The sequence below is a fragment of the Enoplosus armatus genome, chromosome 20 (assembly GCF_043641665.1).
Source record: "Enoplosus armatus isolate fEnoArm2 chromosome 20, fEnoArm2.hap1, whole genome shotgun sequence".
In the NCBI taxonomy this organism is placed as follows: Eukaryota; Metazoa; Chordata; class Actinopteri; order Centrarchiformes; family Enoplosidae; genus Enoplosus; species Enoplosus armatus.
Genome location: NC_092199.1, coordinates 13,176,495 through 13,195,658, shown reverse-complemented (window position 1 = coordinate 13,195,658; position 19,164 = coordinate 13,176,495). Strand labels below are relative to the sequence as shown.

Sequence of the window (19,164 nt, the reverse complement as noted above, 5' to 3'; positions counted from 1 at the left end):
CAATCCCTAGTTTCAAGCCTCCAATAGAGAATTATGTTCATTTTGTAAATTGTAGTCCCACTTAGAGTAAAATTGACAAAGAAGGGTAACTTGTGATTGACAAATCACTACCACAGTGACCTGTCAGTCAGGATAGAGGTGTTGCACTGACAGGTACCTAAAAGGAGTTGGCTCTTAATTTTCCCCATTAAGTACATTTACAAGCTAACTCTGTTAGCAGCTACTTCACACACACACACACAGTAGCCAGGAGCTAGCTTGCTGGTATAGTAGGCCATACATGGTGCACACCGGTTCTCAGATCCTCATCTTTACCACTCAACTATTACAAAAAACCTTGGACACATGATATTGTTAAATGTTTACTACTACTACTACTACACAATCCAATACATTAACATGAAAATCAAAATATACAAAATGAAAACACCAGGTTTAAATAAAAAAATTTATTATGAATCAGTTGATGCCATGGCAAACAGATACACTGAAATGGACGCACCGTCCTAAAAAGTATGAAAAAAAAAAAGTTTCCTTGTCATGCTTATCAACTGTTTTTCATCAAACAGGAGACAAGATTATTTTCAATCTGGAATTTGTCTCCTTTTTTTCTCCAAGGAGACTGTCACAACAGTGCAACAAAAAATATTACACAAGAAGTCTCTCAATAGCCATTTGGACAGACTGAATCTGCGGTTTGAGCTGAGACCCCTCCTTTATGGTGACTGAGGTAGCGATGACGGGACGCGACACCCCACAGGCCCGGCCCAGGGCCTGCTTGGACCGGACAAACACGTAGGGTACATTCTTGTCCTCACAGAGCAGTGGCAGGTGGAGGATGATCTCCAGTGGTTCAGCATCAGCGGCCATCACAATAAACTCAGCGATGCCTCTGTTCAGGGTTTTAGTGGCTGGGGAAGAAGATGACCATAGTTAGTATTATGTATTTTACATCATCACTATTACTTTAATTACTGTGTTGGCAGCTTTGCACTGGCAGCCTACTGCTTTTACAACTGATTGAGATACACCACCACATTGTATTCTCAGTGTCTAATAGTGAAACACCACCACTCTAACAATCAACAAGTCTTCAGGACTGTATAGGCTTTACATCACACAGGAATGTATAATACAGTGATCCATTAAACATTTACTCTTAATTCGGTTTAGTTTTATCCAAACAAATGCATTTAATTTATCGTATATGATCAAAAGCAGCAGTAAATCGTCATATGAGGCTGTTTGCGTTAACCTGAACAGACACCACGTTGCACAGACTTTTCTGAGCTTACATTTCCTCTGGAAGTGGCGGACAGTCACATTACCAGTTTACCAGTTTGAATGTGAAGTCACTGAATAGTAACATTATTGTCCCAAAACGTATGTTTCCTCACCTTCGTTAGCCCCCTTCCTCAGCTGTTTGTAGTTTGAGGCTTGCTGCACCAGGTCCAGGATGGTCTTGGTCAGCGTGGCGTCGGCCAGCGGGTAGGCCTTTGGGTTCACTTGCGCTTCAGTCTGGCCATGGTGCATAAAACAAAAGATACCCACATTAACTACGGGAAAGCGGTGTATGAAGTGGACAAGCACGAGGATGTTATGAGTTAAAGAAAGCTTAGTTCGCTCTACAGCCTAGTTTCTTTAGCTTGCTAATGGTTAGCTAGTCTGTTAGCTTGTTAGTTCATTCGGAACACAACACTCACCATTGTGAATAGTTTTTTTTCTGGTATTCCGGCCCTCTCGGCGAAATGCTTCACGGAGGACTATTTTCTTTCACCTAGGTTAGAAAGGGCAACAAGACGTAATATATGTTCTATGTAGGTAATATTTTTCTGTGGCGCTACGAAGTCTCTGAGCTGTGTTGCATGCAGCCAGTCCAAACGTTCACCGCACGTGTGGGGTGATGCACATGCGCACTGGGGACAACAGCTAAAACCGACCCCCCCCCCCCCCCCCTTTTTGTTGCTCAATTACAATACAATTTGAACTTATATTTTACTTTATTTTACATACGCCTATGTGAAAATTAGATTTATTGCTACCCAGTATTTACTTATAGGGTTTTCAATATATGTACATTATGTATTTTGTGTTGTTTTCTCGCATTTTTAATCATTATTTATTTATCATTCTTTAATTTTTTGAGAATGTGTGTTACGAGATAACATTGGTGTATAACTTGAACGGACACTTCCTTATTCTTATTTGCAGGTGTTGAGTGGAGAAGAAACATAACGGTTAGCTCTATTCGTTTTATAAGGATTGTAAAAAATATATATATTTTGAACTGATTTTCTGAACACATCAGTACGATATTGTTCAACCTTTACAGTTTGTGGTTGTCACACGTCTGTCCATCTCCTTGGCAGCAGAGGGCGCGCGCTCATTCGCTCAGCGGTACTTTTTCGAGCGAGGAAGGCGCTGGGCATTCTGGGTAGGGCACTTTCACGCCAGCCATATTGCTTAATCGTCCTGACTGAAGGAGAGAGGGGCGATGAAGGGGATTCGGGGAATCAGTCAGCTTTCGGTAAGGACTCAGCTAACCTATCTGATATATTTGTGTGTCGGGACAGCTGTACGCGCGTCAGACGAGCGTTTCACTCTTTGCGTGATTGTCGGACGGAGTAAAAATTCAGGGTCGCGTCCTGACAAGGTGTGATGAAGAGCAGACGAGGAAGCAGTCAACTGAACCCTGGCATGACTCTGTGCTTAACCAGCACTAAACCACCGTTAACAATAACGTTACATAATGACACCAGACAGACAGGTCGGGTCGTACATACATACACTTCAATACTGTTAAAGCCAATTCACTCAACTCAGGGTCTATCTGTTACCTCAAGGTTCTTAACATTACAACACAAGTGAGAGCTAGTTAGCTTCTTGTAGACTTGATTTAACTAGCATACCTCCTACAATTAATTTTGACGTTAGCTGAAGCTTGTGAGGCTTACTTACCTTACATTTCTATTCCAAGCGTATTAACCATAATAGCCAACTGTATTAACGCTTGAGAGTTGTCTAACATTGTACAACATCAAAATCAAGTTTATTGCCAAGTAGGTTTTCCCATACAAGGAATTTGCCGTGTTACATTAGTGCATAACAATAAACATAGGAAGTAGAAAATATAATGCAAGTCTAGTCAGCGATTATCATTAACCATAAGAAAAAAACGGTGCTCTCTATTATAACAACACTAACCTCATGTAGTGAAAAAAATGCCTCATATTATTTATATTATAAAACACACAAATATATTTCGACCAGGTTCTGGTGAATTGGCGCACAGAAGGCATTTCATGTGCTGGTTGAAATACTAATGTAGATCTAAAATGAGACTAACTGTTTTTACATTTGTTGTCAATGTTACTAAATTGAAGTTACTAAAGTTAGCTACTAAATAGACTGTGATGAGATTATTTTGCCATCTGTCTGAAATCAGTTCAGGGGCAATTACTAGAACATCTATGTATGTATGATCTGTTGAGGAATTAGAAAACATACAGTATTTTAACAGCACCAAGGCTGCACAATGAGCACAGCTACACTATGTGTACTATATGAGGAAGCGAACTGAATAAAATTATTAGATTTGTAAAGGTATGTAACACCACCCATTACACAATCTTTCATGCCTCTGTTTTCCTTTCTCCTCAAACTGCCCTCACATCAGTCAGCAAGCCAGCAACACATTAGTTGTAATGTCCCGCCTTCCCATCTTCTCTGTTTTTCCAGACAAGGCTTTACGCGGCACAGGCTGCCCGTAAGGTGGAGTTCGGTGGGTTTGCTGAACACGTTAAGTTTCAGCCGCAGGATGTGCAGGTCAGTGGTTGTTGACTTGTCTTTCTTCTCCCACAGAGACACTTCCATGCGGCTGCCAGAACAAGCCAGTCCCTTGCCCAGCCCCTGGCTGGCCTCAAGCTCTCTCCAGGGGCTGCCCACTCCTACCAGGACATCCATGTATGTTGGGGAGTGATGAAGATGGCTGTGCTGGGGTTGGCTGGGTCCAGATAGTGTGGTTTTGGGTCTGAGAATGACGAGATTAGTTGCTTTGTCTATAGAAAAAGACATATGTAGCATATGTATGCTGTATAAAATCTCAAATCATCTAACTAAATGTTCAAATGATCATGGATGATCCTTTTAAAAGTGTCAACTGATGTCTTAACTAAATGTCTATCTATACTTGATGGAAATGATGAAGGGACGTCTCTATAAATATCCTTCTGTCCAGGTGACCAGACTGCCCAGTGGACTGGTGATCGCCTCCCTGGAGAACTATTCCCCAGCCTCCAAGATCGGAGTGTTCATTAAGGCCGGCTGCCGTTATGAGACCCCTGACAACCAGGGGGTCACCCACCTCCTCCGGCTGGCCTCCAACCTGGTATGATACTGCAAACAACTGTTAATAATGTAGTATTCACGTGGTCGTCCTTTCTCCCCCAGTTTTTAATATAGTGTTATTCATATAGCTATAAAGCACAAGAGCAAGAATATACCCAATTATATTTTATATTTTCAAGCATGAATATTTGCCTTCTGTCTCCACTTGGTGTTGACTTGGCGTTTGTGCTTTTCCAGACAACTAAAGGAGCTTCAGCTTTCAAGATATGCCGTGGTGTTGAGGCAGTGGGAGGCAGCCTGAGGTCATTAATCTCCAAGAAACATCACAACAAACCACTGAATAAAAGTTTCTTCCTTGATCAGTATTCTTATCTGCACGTTTGTGCTTCTCTGCAGTGTGACTTCATCCAGAGAGAACATGATCTACACCGTTGACTGCTTGAGAGATGACATGTGAGTCTTGTTGTGATTAATACTACACAAGTCAGAAATTAACCGGGATTGTGATTGAAACGTCCCATGTTTTTAGCACAAGGAGAGTATCAATACTCACTCCTTTTTAGACTAGAAATGTATCTGTTAAAGCCTTGTAGTTTGCTTCTTCTCAAAGAACTGTGACTGAGGTCAGCTTGAATTAATGTCAATTATATGAGGGTGACAGCGTAATATGAAAGCAGTCTCTTACACCATATTTTCCTGAAACAATGACTGTTTGGTTCACTGGAGAGGCAGGTTATGCTGCAGGAGTGGTTATGTTAGGTTCCCGTTTGATAGCACAGTTTCAGCGCTTCATATCCCTATAAATATAACGCATACCCCCCCCCTTCATTGTTTGCCTGCAGTGACACAGTCATGGAGTATTTGATCAACGTGACGACAGCCCAAGAGTTCCGGCCGTGGGAGGTGTCAGACCTCACGCCCAGAGTGAAGATGGACAAGGCCCAGGCTGCACAGAGTGCTCAAATAGGTGGGCCTTTATTTCCCTTGCAATGCACACACAGGCTTTGTTTACTTGGTCTGCAATAATCCAACTGTGGACCTCATGCCAAATAGGTTTTTAGGTCTGTACATCCACATTGGTTGATCATAGAACTTCTTACTTTTTATTCTCACCTGAGTGCTACAGAACATAGCCTGATTAATGACCAAAGATGGCAATATGATAAGTAAGCTGTAGATTCAGACAGTATATGGTATTACCAAGCAGTAAGTCTCCTCGCGATAAACTCCAGCCAAGATGATGAAGCATCCAGCATCTAGTTTATGAAGTTGTTTCATCTGATTGTTGGTGAAAGTGTACTTAAGTGACAAAAGTTGATGGTATTAGACAGGTTCACCAAATCCAATCACTGCACCATATACCAACAGATGATGGTTTAACAATTAGGTAGATGACGCATATTTTAGCTTTAACATCGTATCGAGTATTGTACTTTGTGATCATGCCTCTTTCTGCCTTTTTCAGGTGTGGTTGAAGGTCTGCATGGCGCTGCCTACAAGAACACTCTCTGTAACTCCCTGTACTGTCCCGACCACATGGTTGGCAACATCCAGTCTGAACATGTAAGTATTTTTCCACTGTTCATTGTTTTAAGACTTATGGTGTCAACACCCCCATTTAAACCCTCTTTCTAATGTTTGTGCTTTTCTCCAGCTGCACCAGTTTGTACAGAACAACTTCACAAGCTCAAGAATGGCTCTTGTTGGACTTGGTAAGAGTCGTTTTACCTTATAACATGATAACACTAAAATGATATCAGTACTGTTTTAACTTGATGTGTTTATGTGATGCTATTAATGGAAATGGACATCGTCAAGTAACATACCCAGTGTTATCCTAAATGACCAAAGGATCTTTAAGTGTATGATGTTCGCCTTTCCTTCAGGTGTTGACCACTCAGTGCTGAAGCAAGTTGGGGAGCAGTTCCTGAACATCCGCAGCGGGGATGGCACTACCGGGGCCAAGGCTCAGTACCGTGGAGGTGAGTTGAACTGACGTCTTTTGCATGCTATTCGCATGCCACTTGGAGTTTTACAGCAGCTTTAATACTTCCGACCCAAGACATTTTTAACCCCCTGTATGCCTCCCTGTCTCGCCTCCTCCTGCCTCTCTCTAGGTGAGGTTCGTCTGCCCAGCACCAGCAGCATGGTCCACTCAGCGGTGGTGAGCCAGTCAGCAGCAGCAGGCACCAGCGAGGCTCTGGCCTTCAGTGTCCTGCAGCATTTACTGGGAGCTGGTCTGCATGTCAAGAGGGGCTCATGCGCCTCCAGCAAACTGGTCCAGGGTGTTACCAAGGCAACTGCTGACCCTTTTGATGTGAGTGGTTGTCAGTTTACAATATACACTTTTGAAACATACACCAAGGCATTGACTGGCCCAACATGGGACTGAAGTAGTGTTTTGTGCATCTGTCATGAAAACTCTATACCTTCTCGACAAATCTGTACCTGCAAAACATTCCCATTTTCTTTATTTCTGAACAGGTCAGTGCGTTCAATGCAAGCTACTCTGACTCTGGTCTGTTTGGGGTTTACACCATTTCCCAGGCTGCAGCTGCTGGTGATGTGAGTATCCCATAGTCATGACAAGAGTCTCTGCATCAGCACAAACTGTGCACAAAGTAGCTGTAGTCTCTCTCTTTTTTTCCCAAATGAAACTGGAAAGGGTAAATGTCCTCTTCTGTCTCTCCAGGTGATTAAAGCCGCTCTTGCCCAGGTGAAGGCTGTTGCTGATGGTGGAGTCACAGCTGCTGACCTCACTCGGGCCAAGTAAGACACACAGACGGAGACACTACTTTGATATGTTGCCCCTCTCCAACATAAAATCTAAATTATCATTGCATGTAGAAATCGTGCTACCACCACTTTAAAATCATTACTGCCTATGTAACATCTGACTGAAAATATGAGTATGCATGAAGTTGTAGCCGATAAGCAGTGGAGGTTATTTCAGTAAGTTCGCTTTCTTGCCAAGAATTAGATGAGATGATTGATACCACTCTCCTATCTGTACAGTAAATATGCAGCTGGAGCCAGCTGCAGGTTAGCTTAGCTTAGCATAAAGACTGGAAACAGAGGGAAACGGTGCGAGCTTGCACTATTGTGGCTCATGATGAGCTTGTGTTTGTTTTCTCTGCAGGGCCCAGCTGAAGGGGCAGTTCCTTATGTCTCTGGAGACTTCAGAGGGTTTGCTGGAGGCCATGGGCACTCAGGCTCTGGCCGACGGATCCTACTGCTCCTCTGTGGAAATCTCCAAAAACATTGACAACGTCTCCTTGACCGATGTCGCCAACGTAAGACATTTGGTTGCTGTCAGTGCTTGGTTATTGTCAGGATGTAGTCATAAATTACTGAATTTACCTCCGTTAGATCACGAACAAACAAAACTTTCTTGCCATTTATTCCCAGGCTGCCAAGAAATTTGTGTCCGGCAAGAAGACTATGGCATCCAGCGGGAACCTCATAAAAACACCCTTCGTGGATGAGATCTAAAGCCTTCCTCGTCTCCTCGTACTGTAACCCAACTCTGACGGCAGAATTTGTTTCCTCTACATTTTGACAAACACAGAAAAAGAAAACCAGAGGTCATCATCATCTTTTTGAAATGATGTTATTCTGAGGGATATAATGTCATAGCACCACTGGGTATTTATAGGTGTTGTAACAGTATATTTTCAGGTGGTGCTGCTCTGGCGCATCAACAATGTCGTGCTCCACTCATCTGTCCACGTTAACTGTATAGCTCATGTAAAATAATGAATAAATTCTATCTACCTTACAGAGTTTTTAAGTGTGTTGTTGTGGTGCTTGATGTCTTTGATACTAATCTATCAGTTTTAGCATGACAGTTCATTCTTGACTCAAGGTCTACTTACTCGCTTGTTCTGGAGCTTTCAACCGAATCAGACTAAATAAGAATCAACTCTCAACATGTGTCCAAGTCCAAGATGTGTTCATAATCATGGAAAGTTTTAACATCTACAGTTCAACTGAGCACACTCAATCTCCTGAGGAAGACAGTGTAATACAGTCGAAAGCTCCAGAGCAAGCAATTCTTTTTATTTTTTAGCAACTTTTGAGGATTAGCTCTTACAAAAGCTGCTACTATCCAGCGCCAACAGAGGTGTTTTAGCACCCTTGGCGTAATTTATGGTGATGCAAACCTACCAGGAGGCAGGAGCGCCCTTGTCATTTACGGATTTTCTCGCGAGAGTTGACTACCACAGACATGGAGACGCGAGCTGCCTGAATTTTAGTTTCCATCGCTGAGAGAGGACTGCATCGCCCTGCACAAAACACACTAGCAGTGCGTGCAGGAGCTGTTTAAGAGGGGTAAAATGACGGTGTGCAGCGTGTGAGTGCGGAGATTTGAAGCTCCTGAAAAGGCGCTTTGATGTGAGCATGGGCGGCGTTTTCCGTGTGTGTGCGTCCAGAGGAGAGAAACTGCTTCCATATGGGGGGAGAGAGCTCGGGGGCTCCATGCACACTCAGGAAATAAGTGGACTGAATGCATGAATCCGTCTTCACAGCTGGAGGATCCATCAGCGATTAAAGCAAACGATCTCCGTAAATTCTGCAAATGTCACCGGGATGCATCCGGAGCTGAGCAACACATGAGCCCGGGCAGCGATCCTCTCCTCCTGGGCTGGAGAAGGGCCAGCAGGTCGGACCAGGCTTGGCTGTTGGAGGACTTATGAAAGGGGATATTTTGAGGGAACAGCCTGCATGGGATCAAACACGATGTGCGGACAAATCGTGGATCAAAGCGACCCCTTCACTATCACCGCGAGTTCTCCTTAACGCTGGCTGGGATGATGATGATGATGATGATGGGACACAAGATAGGGGTTTATGTTGCTGACTTCTAAATGTCCCGCCTCCCTTTAGGTGAGATAGTGGCACAAAAACACTCTGACCTCCACCTGTGTCCACCGACATGGATAAACTCACCGTGATATCAGGATGCCTCTTCCTCGCCGCGGACATCTTCGCCATCGCCAGCATCGCCAACCCGGACTGGATCAGCACCGGAGACTCAGCTGGTAGGTTGTTGTTGGCACTTTGTTCTGGAAAAAGTGCAATTATGGTTCTTAATAGGAGGTCAGTTCATTGGCTATGAAATTAAACTCTAAATCTAAAATGTCCTCTGTCCATCAGCACTGGTTTTATGAGGCTTTGCAGACATCTATGTCTATGTCTGCATTTAAAAGTGTGCTCAGACTCTGGATAGGTAATGTTTTCAGCTGAATATCAACAAACCTACAGGCAACAGTTGCACACAAACACTGCTAAATTGTCAGAGCAGTGGTCCTCAACCTTTTGAGCTTGTGACCCCTTAAGATGAAGTAATGTCATCACAGATGTTGGCCTTTTTGTGATCATGGGTTGCAGGCAGGGAATTTTCCTTCTCAGGTGAAAGTGTTCAGTATTTCACTCCAAAAAAGCAGAAATTAGAGAAAAGTAAAAAAAACAACTATCTGAAACAGATTTCTTTCTTTCATTTTAGATTAGATTCAACTTCATTGTCAGCGTATGGATACTGAGACAACAGAAGGTAGTTTAGCATTGCAGGGTAATGTGCATATGTATAAAATAAACAGCAAGATATATACAGTATCAGCAAAAAGAAATACAGTGCAGTACAATTAATGTACTTTAATCTGGTGACTGCTCAGATTTATTTTTGGACCCCGTGGAGAGTCCCGACCCTACGTTGGGAATCACAGTTTTAGAGGATTGGAGACAAACAAAAAGGGAAGGAAACAGTAATTACTGCAACAATACAGAGGGCTGATCGTATGTGACAAATGCAGATTCTGAGTTCAGCAAAGGTTAGGCAAATGTAACCAAAGTGCCAAAGTTTAGATACTACAAAGTGACAACTACTATATGTTGCGAATGTTGTCTCACCATCTGCTAGGTGGCATTTATTGTAACATGTTCATCAACATCATCATCATCATCACCTGTCTTTCAACATAAAATAGGGAGTGTGACACCTACAGTGTCAGGGGTTTCTCCTTAGGAGCCACTCATATTGTAAATAAATGCTGTCATTATAGTGCAGAGCACTTTAAAGGCCCTAAAAAATACTTTTTTCAATCACCTGGGACCCAGGACTGAGAACCTGTTTTCAGTCAGGAACAAGGTACAACTGGCATGCCTCGTTTAGAGGACCTGAGGGGCCTACCAGAAGTATAAGGCAATAGCAGTTTGGTAATATACTGTGGAACAAGATTATTCAAAGCCTTATAGATGAGGTGGGGGATCTTTTATTGAATCCTAAATTTAATTGGGAGCTAGTGTAGTGACATCAGAAACGGGATGATGTGAGATATGAGGACTTAGTAAGTAATCTTGCTGCAGAGTTTTGGACTAACTGTAACCAGGTAACAGAGTCTAAGCACGAGGACACAAAAGCATTTCCAACTGCTGGAAAGATAACAGTGGGCGAATTTTAGCAATATTCCTCAGGTGAAAGTAGCAGGACTGAACAACTGACTTGACGTGTTTATCAAATTTCAGCTGGTAGCCAACAAAGAAGTCTAGGTTTTTGGGAAAAGAATTCCTATTAGTAGCCAATGAATCAAGGATGTTAGTGGAGGCCTGATCAGAACCTCAGTTTTACTATGATTTAACTGGAAAACATTTTGAGACATCCAGTTACTAATCTCGGCCAGGCACTTGCTGAGAGTAGCTAAGTTTGAGATGCCACCGGGCCTAACGGATAAGTAGAGTTGTGTATCATCAGCGTAGAAATTATAAAACACACAACCAAATTGACGGATCAAGTAGAATCGGAGTTCCCCTCTAACAAATCGTAACTAATGGATGATTTCTTTAACTTGAACTTTCATTGTTTAGTATTTAGTCACGGGTATTTAATATTATAGAGAATACTTAAGATTTGAAATGATATTTTCAGGAGCTTTAAAAACATTTATTATGCACCACTAGGGACAAATGATTTGGTCTGAAAGGTTAACCCTGATTTACAGCTACTGATGATTTGGCATCCGGCATCTGGCATCTGACATCAGTGTCAACTGTTGTTCTTCATTGAATTAGTTATCACCAATATGATCATATCACAGCCAATAATTATCATTTGTGGGAAGGCAAATTTCATTGATTGTACATCAACCCAAGAATTAAAGTGTGTGAATACAGTCTTGTACTTACAGTCAGCTTCTCTGCTTATTGCAAAGTCCAAAAGCTAAACATTGACTAAAACTGATGCAACAGACAAACAAAGCACTACAGTATATATGCACAGCTGCCCGAAGTTCTTGTCAGCCTCTATCCTAACGCTACAGCGGAGCAGAGATAAGCATGTAACAGGCGTGCTGAGTGGTTATTACGGGATTTAATTTGGTGTAAAAATAATACTGACTGCAGCTGCAAGTTGAGTACATAAAAAGCAGCTTTTTCTTGCATAATTAAATGAGTAATCACGCGCTGAATCTTTTTTTTCTCAATCGTCATAAAACAAAATTTCAGAACAACTCACACTCTGAGGGTTTTACCCTCCCATTTGCCATAGTACACGATGGTGGGAAGTGACTATACTTACTGTACTAAACGCCTTTCGTTCCTGTTTAATTAGCCGAGTAGTAATTTCCTGAAGGCGGGAAGTGTTGTTTGGGAATGAAGATGTGTTACTTTTAATTAGGCCTCCTGGGAGAGTAATGCTTCCCACCTGGAGAATTAAAGCTCCTTAGGCTCCGTCATGACGTATATTATTTTGGCCGGGAGTGCTTAGTGTATGCGTAGAAGTCAAAAACATGAAGAGAAAGAGCGTTTCAGAATTTTCTCTCAAACAGTGCCTCTGCACTTAGACCAGCTCTGATAAATATATTTTGTTGGCTCTCCAGATTTTTTGAACACCCAGAAGAGGAAGGGGAATAAAACAGAATAAACTTTCTCACTCATTGATAAGCCCAAGCTCACTGTGACTATGCACTTTGATAACTTATTAGTTATCATGATCGTTTAGAATCGCTTTAGTTTATTAGAGCTGCTGTTCAAACACTGGTGCTTTCATGAGCTGCTCTATCATTCCTAGAGCTTTGCCATCCACTGGTCGGTATGCATGCCTGTTAGCACTATGTGTGTGTGTGTGTTTGTTTCTGACTCAGGCTACCTTCAGGGACACATTTCGGACTAAAGACCAGTTGGGGACGGCTTGTCCAATTGGGAACAAAAACCGCATCCCCAAATGGGAAAAAGATGGTTTTTGGGTCAGTGGTTAAGTTTAGGGTTAGGGTAAGTCTAGGAAATGAATGTAATGTCCCCAAAACTGACCTAAGTCAAAAGGTGTGTGTGTGTGTGTGTGTGTGTGTGTGTGGAACTGTGCACCAATAGGAGCATGTGTGCTTGGTGTGTTTGTGTGCTTGTGTTGTGTTGAGAGATTTGAAGCAGCAGGAGTGTCTGAATTTGCAAAGTGTTCACTAAGTACAGGTTAAGGTTGTCCACTTGTAAAACACACACATGCACACACACACACACACACACACACATACACACACACACACACAGAGTGCTGGCTAGTATGCACACCATGGCTTTGGCAAACAGCTGAAGTCACAGCTGGCAGGCTCACAGAGGTAAACAAATAAAATCAATGCCATGAGGTACTTGGGACGGGAATCCCCTCCACCACTGGATACAACTCAGTTTTTAAGGAGCAGCTTCAATATGTATTGCAGTTAGTTAATACTCCATCTAAATATACACATATATATGTTTTTTTGTGATTTCTGGTTACCTTTTAAAATATTAAATAATGACCAATAGTTGTTGAATGATACTTTCAATGATTCAGTATCAAAAATATGATGTTTAAAAAGCAAGGCAGATTGCCGGTCCCTCAAGGCACTGAACCCCTTCTGGATGAGTAAAGGTCAAAAAACATATGCTGAATAACTTGCATTCAGGGCAATTTTAAGACCCTTTTCTACACTGTGTTTAAACTGGTCTAGTCCTTTGTTCTCCTCATCTCCCTTTAGCCCGTTTTAACAAATAATCCTTGTTTGAGAAATGAAAACATCACCAGCTCTATTTCCTACTGCCTCTGTCTTGTATTAGTTTTGTAAGGCCACAGTATGACTGTCAGGACTCTATGGGTCTGTCTTATCATGGACATCTCATGTATAATATTACTGATCTTTGATTATAAGTATTATAATCGTCAGCTATTGCAAATGCTTGAACTGAATCCTTTCATACGATATTCCATAACATCACAGGGAACTGTCAGTACGGCGAGTCTTAATTCCCTGTATAATACAGTACTAATACGTGAAGTACTCGTAAGCAGACAAACACATACAGTTGTTGTGGCTCCTATAAAATGAAGGCATGTGTAGATCTTCTCAAACATATAAAGTAAAATTACTCATTTCTTTTCACTCTTTCTTATTAGATTATTATGCTGTCATGGCTCTTATTCATAGTCACTCATTTTTGTTACTTAAGTTTTTAAGATATTGCTCTCTTAATCATATTTTCATTAAAAACAAAAGCGACTTTCCATAATGGCATGTTTTTTTTGCCATGGAGTCCAGTATGCTGGGAAATGAATGCACTATTTACATTGTCCCCCACCCTGCGGTATGAGAGGATGTGTTGAGAGGGAACAGGATGTCCTGTGTATAGGGGGAATAAGTCAGCCTGCAGGAGGATGTGGTGCAGGCCTGATGTTCCCTTCAGCCTGGACCTATCATCACCCAGCATCCATGAACGGGAACTGCAGCCATCTCAAGCCAACAATAAATATTTAAAGGGCTGATTTTTATTTTCATGGCATAATGGATATGGGAGTAGCATTATGTGGGAAGTCTTTTTAGGATTGTCTCGAGCGTAGATAAAATCTGGCGTCTGTTTTGTTGTGTTTGTTGTATTTATCCATAATTTTACTTGTACATCTTTTACACATTATGTACTTTTAAAATACTAAACAGTTAAATGTAAATTGAGGGGGTCTTAATGGCTTTAAGTACCAGGTGTTTATTCAAAAGCAGCTTATTTCATTTAATTTTCCTCCTAATTAAAAGATGTTTCAGTGCTTCCCTGTGTTTTTCCTGCTCTCTTTGTGATATTGGTTACTTGTAATTTTGGCCATCATGACAATTATGTTAATTCCTCAGTCAGGTTTAAATTTCCCTGAATAATTCCATAAAATGTATAAAGCTCCTCTTTCTTCTGTGTCTGCTTGGCAGGCACTAACCGCCTGCTGAAGATAATAAGTAAGGAAAAGGAGGGAGACAAAAGAATAAATGAAGGTGTGGGAGGATTTAATTTTGCATTTAGGTGCTCTGTGTTGTGTGGAGGCTTCTATGTAGTCAGTGACAGTTTCTCTCTCTTTGCAATGTTTTGGTGGTTCATGCCAGAAGCCTGAACCTGTTTGACGTCACGCATGAATCACTGGGGGTCACTGCTGCCGCTGGCACACCAACCCATCAGAGCGTTTCCATACCAACAGGCTCCTCGGCCCTCGGCCATGGTGGGGAATCAGAGGGTCTCCTGGGAGGTCATCATGTCTTACAGCCAGACTAAACATATGAACAAATTATGTCATATGTTACTGAGATATGCTATGCCGGTATGCTATAAGCTGCCTTTCATATAATGCTAAAATACCATCTGGAATGATGGATGTTACTGTGGAGCCTGGATAACGTCTTATCTCTTACAATTACAAAAACAAAAAATTTAAAGTTAAAAGCCCCCGAAAACCCAGGTGTATTTTTCTACAATATCAAAGCGCCTGTAACCAATATTTTTATAGTAACAATGTATCAAATGACAAGGTGAAAGGGGTCGCTTGTAGCGATTAGCCCATCACTACAAACTGCAGATTTATGTGGTTTGTCTGAGCCAGTTTGGTAATGGAGTGCTTTTAGACAGCTGACTCTCTGATTTTGTCGTTTTATTGATGATCCAACAGGAAAGAGTTTTTTTTAACTGCTGCGTCTTTTATTCCTCTCTGCCTCCATCTAGGTTCTCTGACTGTGGGTCTGATCCGGCAGTGCCAGACCATCCACGGCCGAGACCGGACCTGCATCCCCCCGCAGCTGCCTCCAGAGTGGATCATCACGCTTTTCTTCATCATCCTGGGCATCATCTCCCTCACCGCCACCTGTGGCCTGCTGGTGATGTCGCGCTGGCGCCGCGAGGCCGCCCGATACGCCCGATGGATCGCCTTCACAGGGAGTAGGTGTTCACTGTCACCTCTTATTCCGCCCACAAGTGTGTCTCTGTGATGCGTTCAGGTGATGCGTGTCACCATGTGGGAACTGAATCAATAGTATCAATATTTTTATAGGAATGCACCTCCATGTCCATACAGTGTCCAATCCACACCGTGTATAGAAAGAACTGATTTTCTCTCTCTTAGCAAATGACATTCCAGGGTCGAAGACAATCTTAAACATTAAATGTTCTGTGTTAGAAGACTGGATGTCTCAGCATTATATCTTTTGCATCTTCTTCCTTTGGTATAAAGCGTCCGTGACCTTGGTAAACATAATTGGTCTGTGTCCAGTTTGCAGCCGTTGACGGGATTTATGAAGATCAAAGCTGCAAAGTTGCTTAAATGTCACGCTAAAACTTTTTGGCTGTAAAGTACCACATCAAGGTCAGAAATAAACTGAACAGTAGGAGGCAAAACTGCCCTTTATAGTTTATACAGTGCCTGTGAAGGTAAGAGATGCTGCTTGAGAATCTCAGATGAAATAAATGGAGATTACCTTGACCTCAGAATTCCACATTTCATTTCAGCAAAAGCTTTTTAGTCTGGTAATAATGAACATCTTGACAAAGTGACTGCCGAGGAGCTGTAATTGATGTGCTGCTTCCTATTTTTACAGCAAAGAGACAGAGCTTGTCTATTAGTGAGGACCAGAGCATAGATATAGAAGAATATGAAGCAGGTTGTCCTGAGTACACCATCAATACTGGGGGCAGTTCTTAGTTCCAAGGACAGTTTTTCCACACGTTTTAATACCTGAAAGCTGCCCTAAGGGCAGTAAAGTTCCCCAGAAGTGTTTTTGGTTTTGTACTGAAGTACCCTCATTTACACCGCCATTTGTTTCAACTATGTCATTTATCTAACTATTTCAAGTCTTACCGTTTTAACCAATTATCCATTACTTATAGCTAACAATTTTAACTGTTTATTTTTTGTAGCTATCTTTTTTTAACCAGTTTATCCAATACCTTTAGTTATTTCACAATTTATCCATTACTTTTAGCTAATGTAACTATTTTTATCTATGTCAACACATTTAGCATTTAACTGTTTCCACTCATCTACTGGCCTGCTAACTACTTCTCATGCACTCCCAACACGAGGTATTCAGGTGGTACAGCTGATTTGATATTTGGATAATTAGATAAGTTCTTCTTTGTTGAGCTACTCTGCAGTCTTTCCTCATGCTCCCTGGCAACTGCAGAAGTAGTTGGGAATCACTATTAATGCTCTTCTTTCTGTCCTTTCTGTCCCAGTGGTCCTGTTCTGCATGGCTGCCCTCATATTCCCAATCGGCTTCTACATCAACGAGGTTGGAGGACAGCCGTATAAGCTCCCCAACAACACAGTGGTGGGCTCCTCCTACGTGCTCTTCGTTCTGTCCATATTCTTCACCATAGTGGGACTGCTGTTTGCTGGGAAGGTATGCTTGCCCGGCTGACACACCCTCCTCCTCTTTTTGTATCTTTGGAGAAACACAGCCATTGGAGGCAACCTTTGTTAGAACGGACTCTTCCGTGGCAGTGTTGGAAGTATCATCGAAGTAGAACAAAACTGAGAAGCACCTGTTTGCGTTTTTCCTTTTTGGACGAATTGTCACGACGCTCGTAACTGGGGCCGAAATCATTGCGTTTCATCCAATGGTCCTCACCATCGACCGCCCCGGAACGACAAGGGTGAAGTGGTGAACAGATGGGAGAATATTAAAAACCATGATGGAAATGGATTAAAACGCTAGGACTTATCCGCCATCTTAAGATTTAATGACAGATGCTCCTCTTCATCCCATCAACCAAGATGCACATATTGAGATTAGACTGATGTCAGGCCTGATACTGGCCAAAGCACCAAATATGGGCCAGTCACCTCCAATAGGACGGAGGCTCTTCCCTGACCACAGCTACATGGAACAATCTGTAATATATACGATGACGTTTCACATTCTGGCCACATTTTATTTATTTGTTTAACTGTTCGGTTGTGTTTTTTTGTAAAGGTATTTTTTATTAAAAGGCCTAATGTATCCCAGAGTTTCCCTGCCATTAATATGTGTGGTGGATCACTTTGCCTTAAAGAGCTGTTAACCTTAAAGTAACTATAATACTGTTGAGTTTCATGGCATTAATTCTAAAATTCTGGATACATGAAATGATTTAGCATAAAAATGTTCAAACTGGAATGTAAAATGGGCTATCTGTGTTAAATCCAGCTCTTCTCTGTATCATTATGGGGGTGAGTGAGTGTAAAGTTGTATCCATGGACGTGTTGCAGGATCAGTGGTGAGCACTAGAGCAAGACTCCCACCAACAGGTCTCTCCTGCTCTGGTCTCTCTGTTACAGCTTTGTTATTTTTAGTGATGTAGTGAATGTATTATTCAACTTTTTGAACATTTCCAGTTTAAACACTGTATCAAGAAATTACTGAACTTATGACTAGTTTGTTTTATACATTTGAGACTTTGATGCCAACTTCATTTCTGTATAAATGAACAGACAGCCAGTCTGTGTCATTTTCTATAAGCACTGTGATGTTCTTGAATGAGCATGGAGGATCTCATCTCATTAAAAATTACTCATTGGAACACGGATGGTCTCATCAATTTATTTTAACAATTTCTTTCAGGACCACATTACTGTAATTATTTATAATCCAAAACAGTTTACTGTCAGAGACGGCCAGATGCAGACGAGCTAGTGGCAGTTAAGAAGCTTCATCACGCAAAAGAAATGTAATTATATTCTTAATTCAGACATGATGTTGTAAAACCAACATATTGCTGTTTGTTTTGTTATTTTCCTTAATCTTTAAACTCCAGCTGGAGGACTACATGGTTTGTCTCTGGGTTGAAAACAATCAGTCACGTCAAGCATCTTAAGGTTAGAGCTAAAAACGAAGGCTGCTTTTTAGTTCAAATACATAGATACATGTTCCTCTGATGGCCAAAATGAATCTTCAGTTTTCTGCAGATGCTTTTTGCCTTTAATGTTTGTCTGCAACAACGAGGCAGAGCTTGTTTAGAGCAGAATCTCACTCCCACTTTTCATCCTTTGTCTGTGTAGATGCACAAGATGTATAGGTTGCCATAGGAACATTTTAGTGAAGTATTTGGTAATGTGTGGCTCACTGACTTTGACCTTCGAACCAAATCTCCCAGTCACAAGTACTTCTATTTTAAGCCTTTGCAGTGTATCTGCTTTGTCTTTGTGTGTTTTTTTGTTGCAAATGTTGCAGTTTTCAGGGCAACAAACAAAGTAGGAGGAGAGAGCGACGTTTGTTCTGGTGCCACAAAGTGATGAGTAGCTTCAATCTCTCTACGGTGGAAAACTGACATATTTAATTGACAATACTCACAGAAAGAAATAGACTTGACAACTGACACAAATACTTTAAAATATCATCTTTGAAAGAGGTTTTTCAGAAAATGATCGGATGAAATGTTCAAAGAAAAATCAGTTGCACAAATGCATTACATAAAGGTTTTTTTAAGCATACGAAAGATAAGAGCATGTTGGATGCACACATTAGGAGCAAGATTATTGCTCACAAACAGCAAAACAGAATCTGA

The 19,164-nt window shown here is 41.7% G+C and overlaps 3 protein-coding genes across 4 annotated transcripts; 2 read left to right on the top strand and 1 right to left on the bottom strand.

Annotated features, from left to right (window-relative positions):
• Nucleotides 1-434: 434 nt before the first annotated feature.
• On the bottom strand, nt 435-1,879 carry LOC139303429 (NHP2-like protein 1). The gene is made up of 3 exons (XM_070927248.1): nt 1,704-1,879; nt 1,398-1,518; nt 435-911 (listed from the first exon to the last, which is right to left on the bottom strand). Exons 1-3 carry the CDS (start codon nt 1,704-1,706, stop codon nt 649-651), a joined length of 387 nt encoding a protein of 128 aa, XP_070783349.1. The 5' UTR covers nt 1,707-1,879; the 3' UTR covers nt 435-648.
• Nucleotides 1,880-2,440: 561 nt separating this feature from the next.
• Nucleotides 2,441-8,130, top strand: uqcrc2b (ubiquinol-cytochrome c reductase core protein 2b). 2 transcript variants are annotated; one of them, XM_070926764.1, is made up of 14 exons: nt 2,441-2,527; nt 3,739-3,825; nt 4,238-4,387; nt 4,585-4,649; nt 4,744-4,800; nt 5,190-5,314; nt 5,813-5,910; nt 6,002-6,059; nt 6,234-6,329; nt 6,465-6,664; nt 6,832-6,912; nt 7,040-7,116; nt 7,487-7,640; nt 7,756-8,130. In XM_070926764.1, exons 1-14 carry the CDS (start codon nt 2,495-2,497, stop codon nt 7,837-7,839), a joined length of 1,365 nt encoding a protein of 454 aa, XP_070782865.1. In that variant the 5' UTR covers nt 2,441-2,494; the 3' UTR covers nt 7,840-8,130. The 2 variants fall into 2 exon arrangements, with proteins under 2 accessions (XP_070782865.1, XP_070782863.1); XM_070926762.1 differs by lacking the exon at nt 3,739-3,825 and adding an exon at nt 3,862-3,963 and having other exon boundaries at nt 2,443-2,527.
• Nucleotides 8,131-9,283: 1,153 nt separating this feature from the next.
• Nucleotides 9,284-17,173, top strand: LOC139303804 (uncharacterized protein C16orf52 homolog B-like). The gene is made up of 3 exons (XM_070927659.1): nt 9,284-9,389; nt 15,349-15,561; nt 16,855-17,173. Exons 1-3 carry the CDS (start codon nt 9,284-9,286, stop codon nt 17,037-17,039), a joined length of 504 nt encoding a protein of 167 aa, XP_070783760.1. The 3' UTR covers nt 17,040-17,173.
• Nucleotides 17,174-19,164: the final 1,991 nt, after the last annotated feature.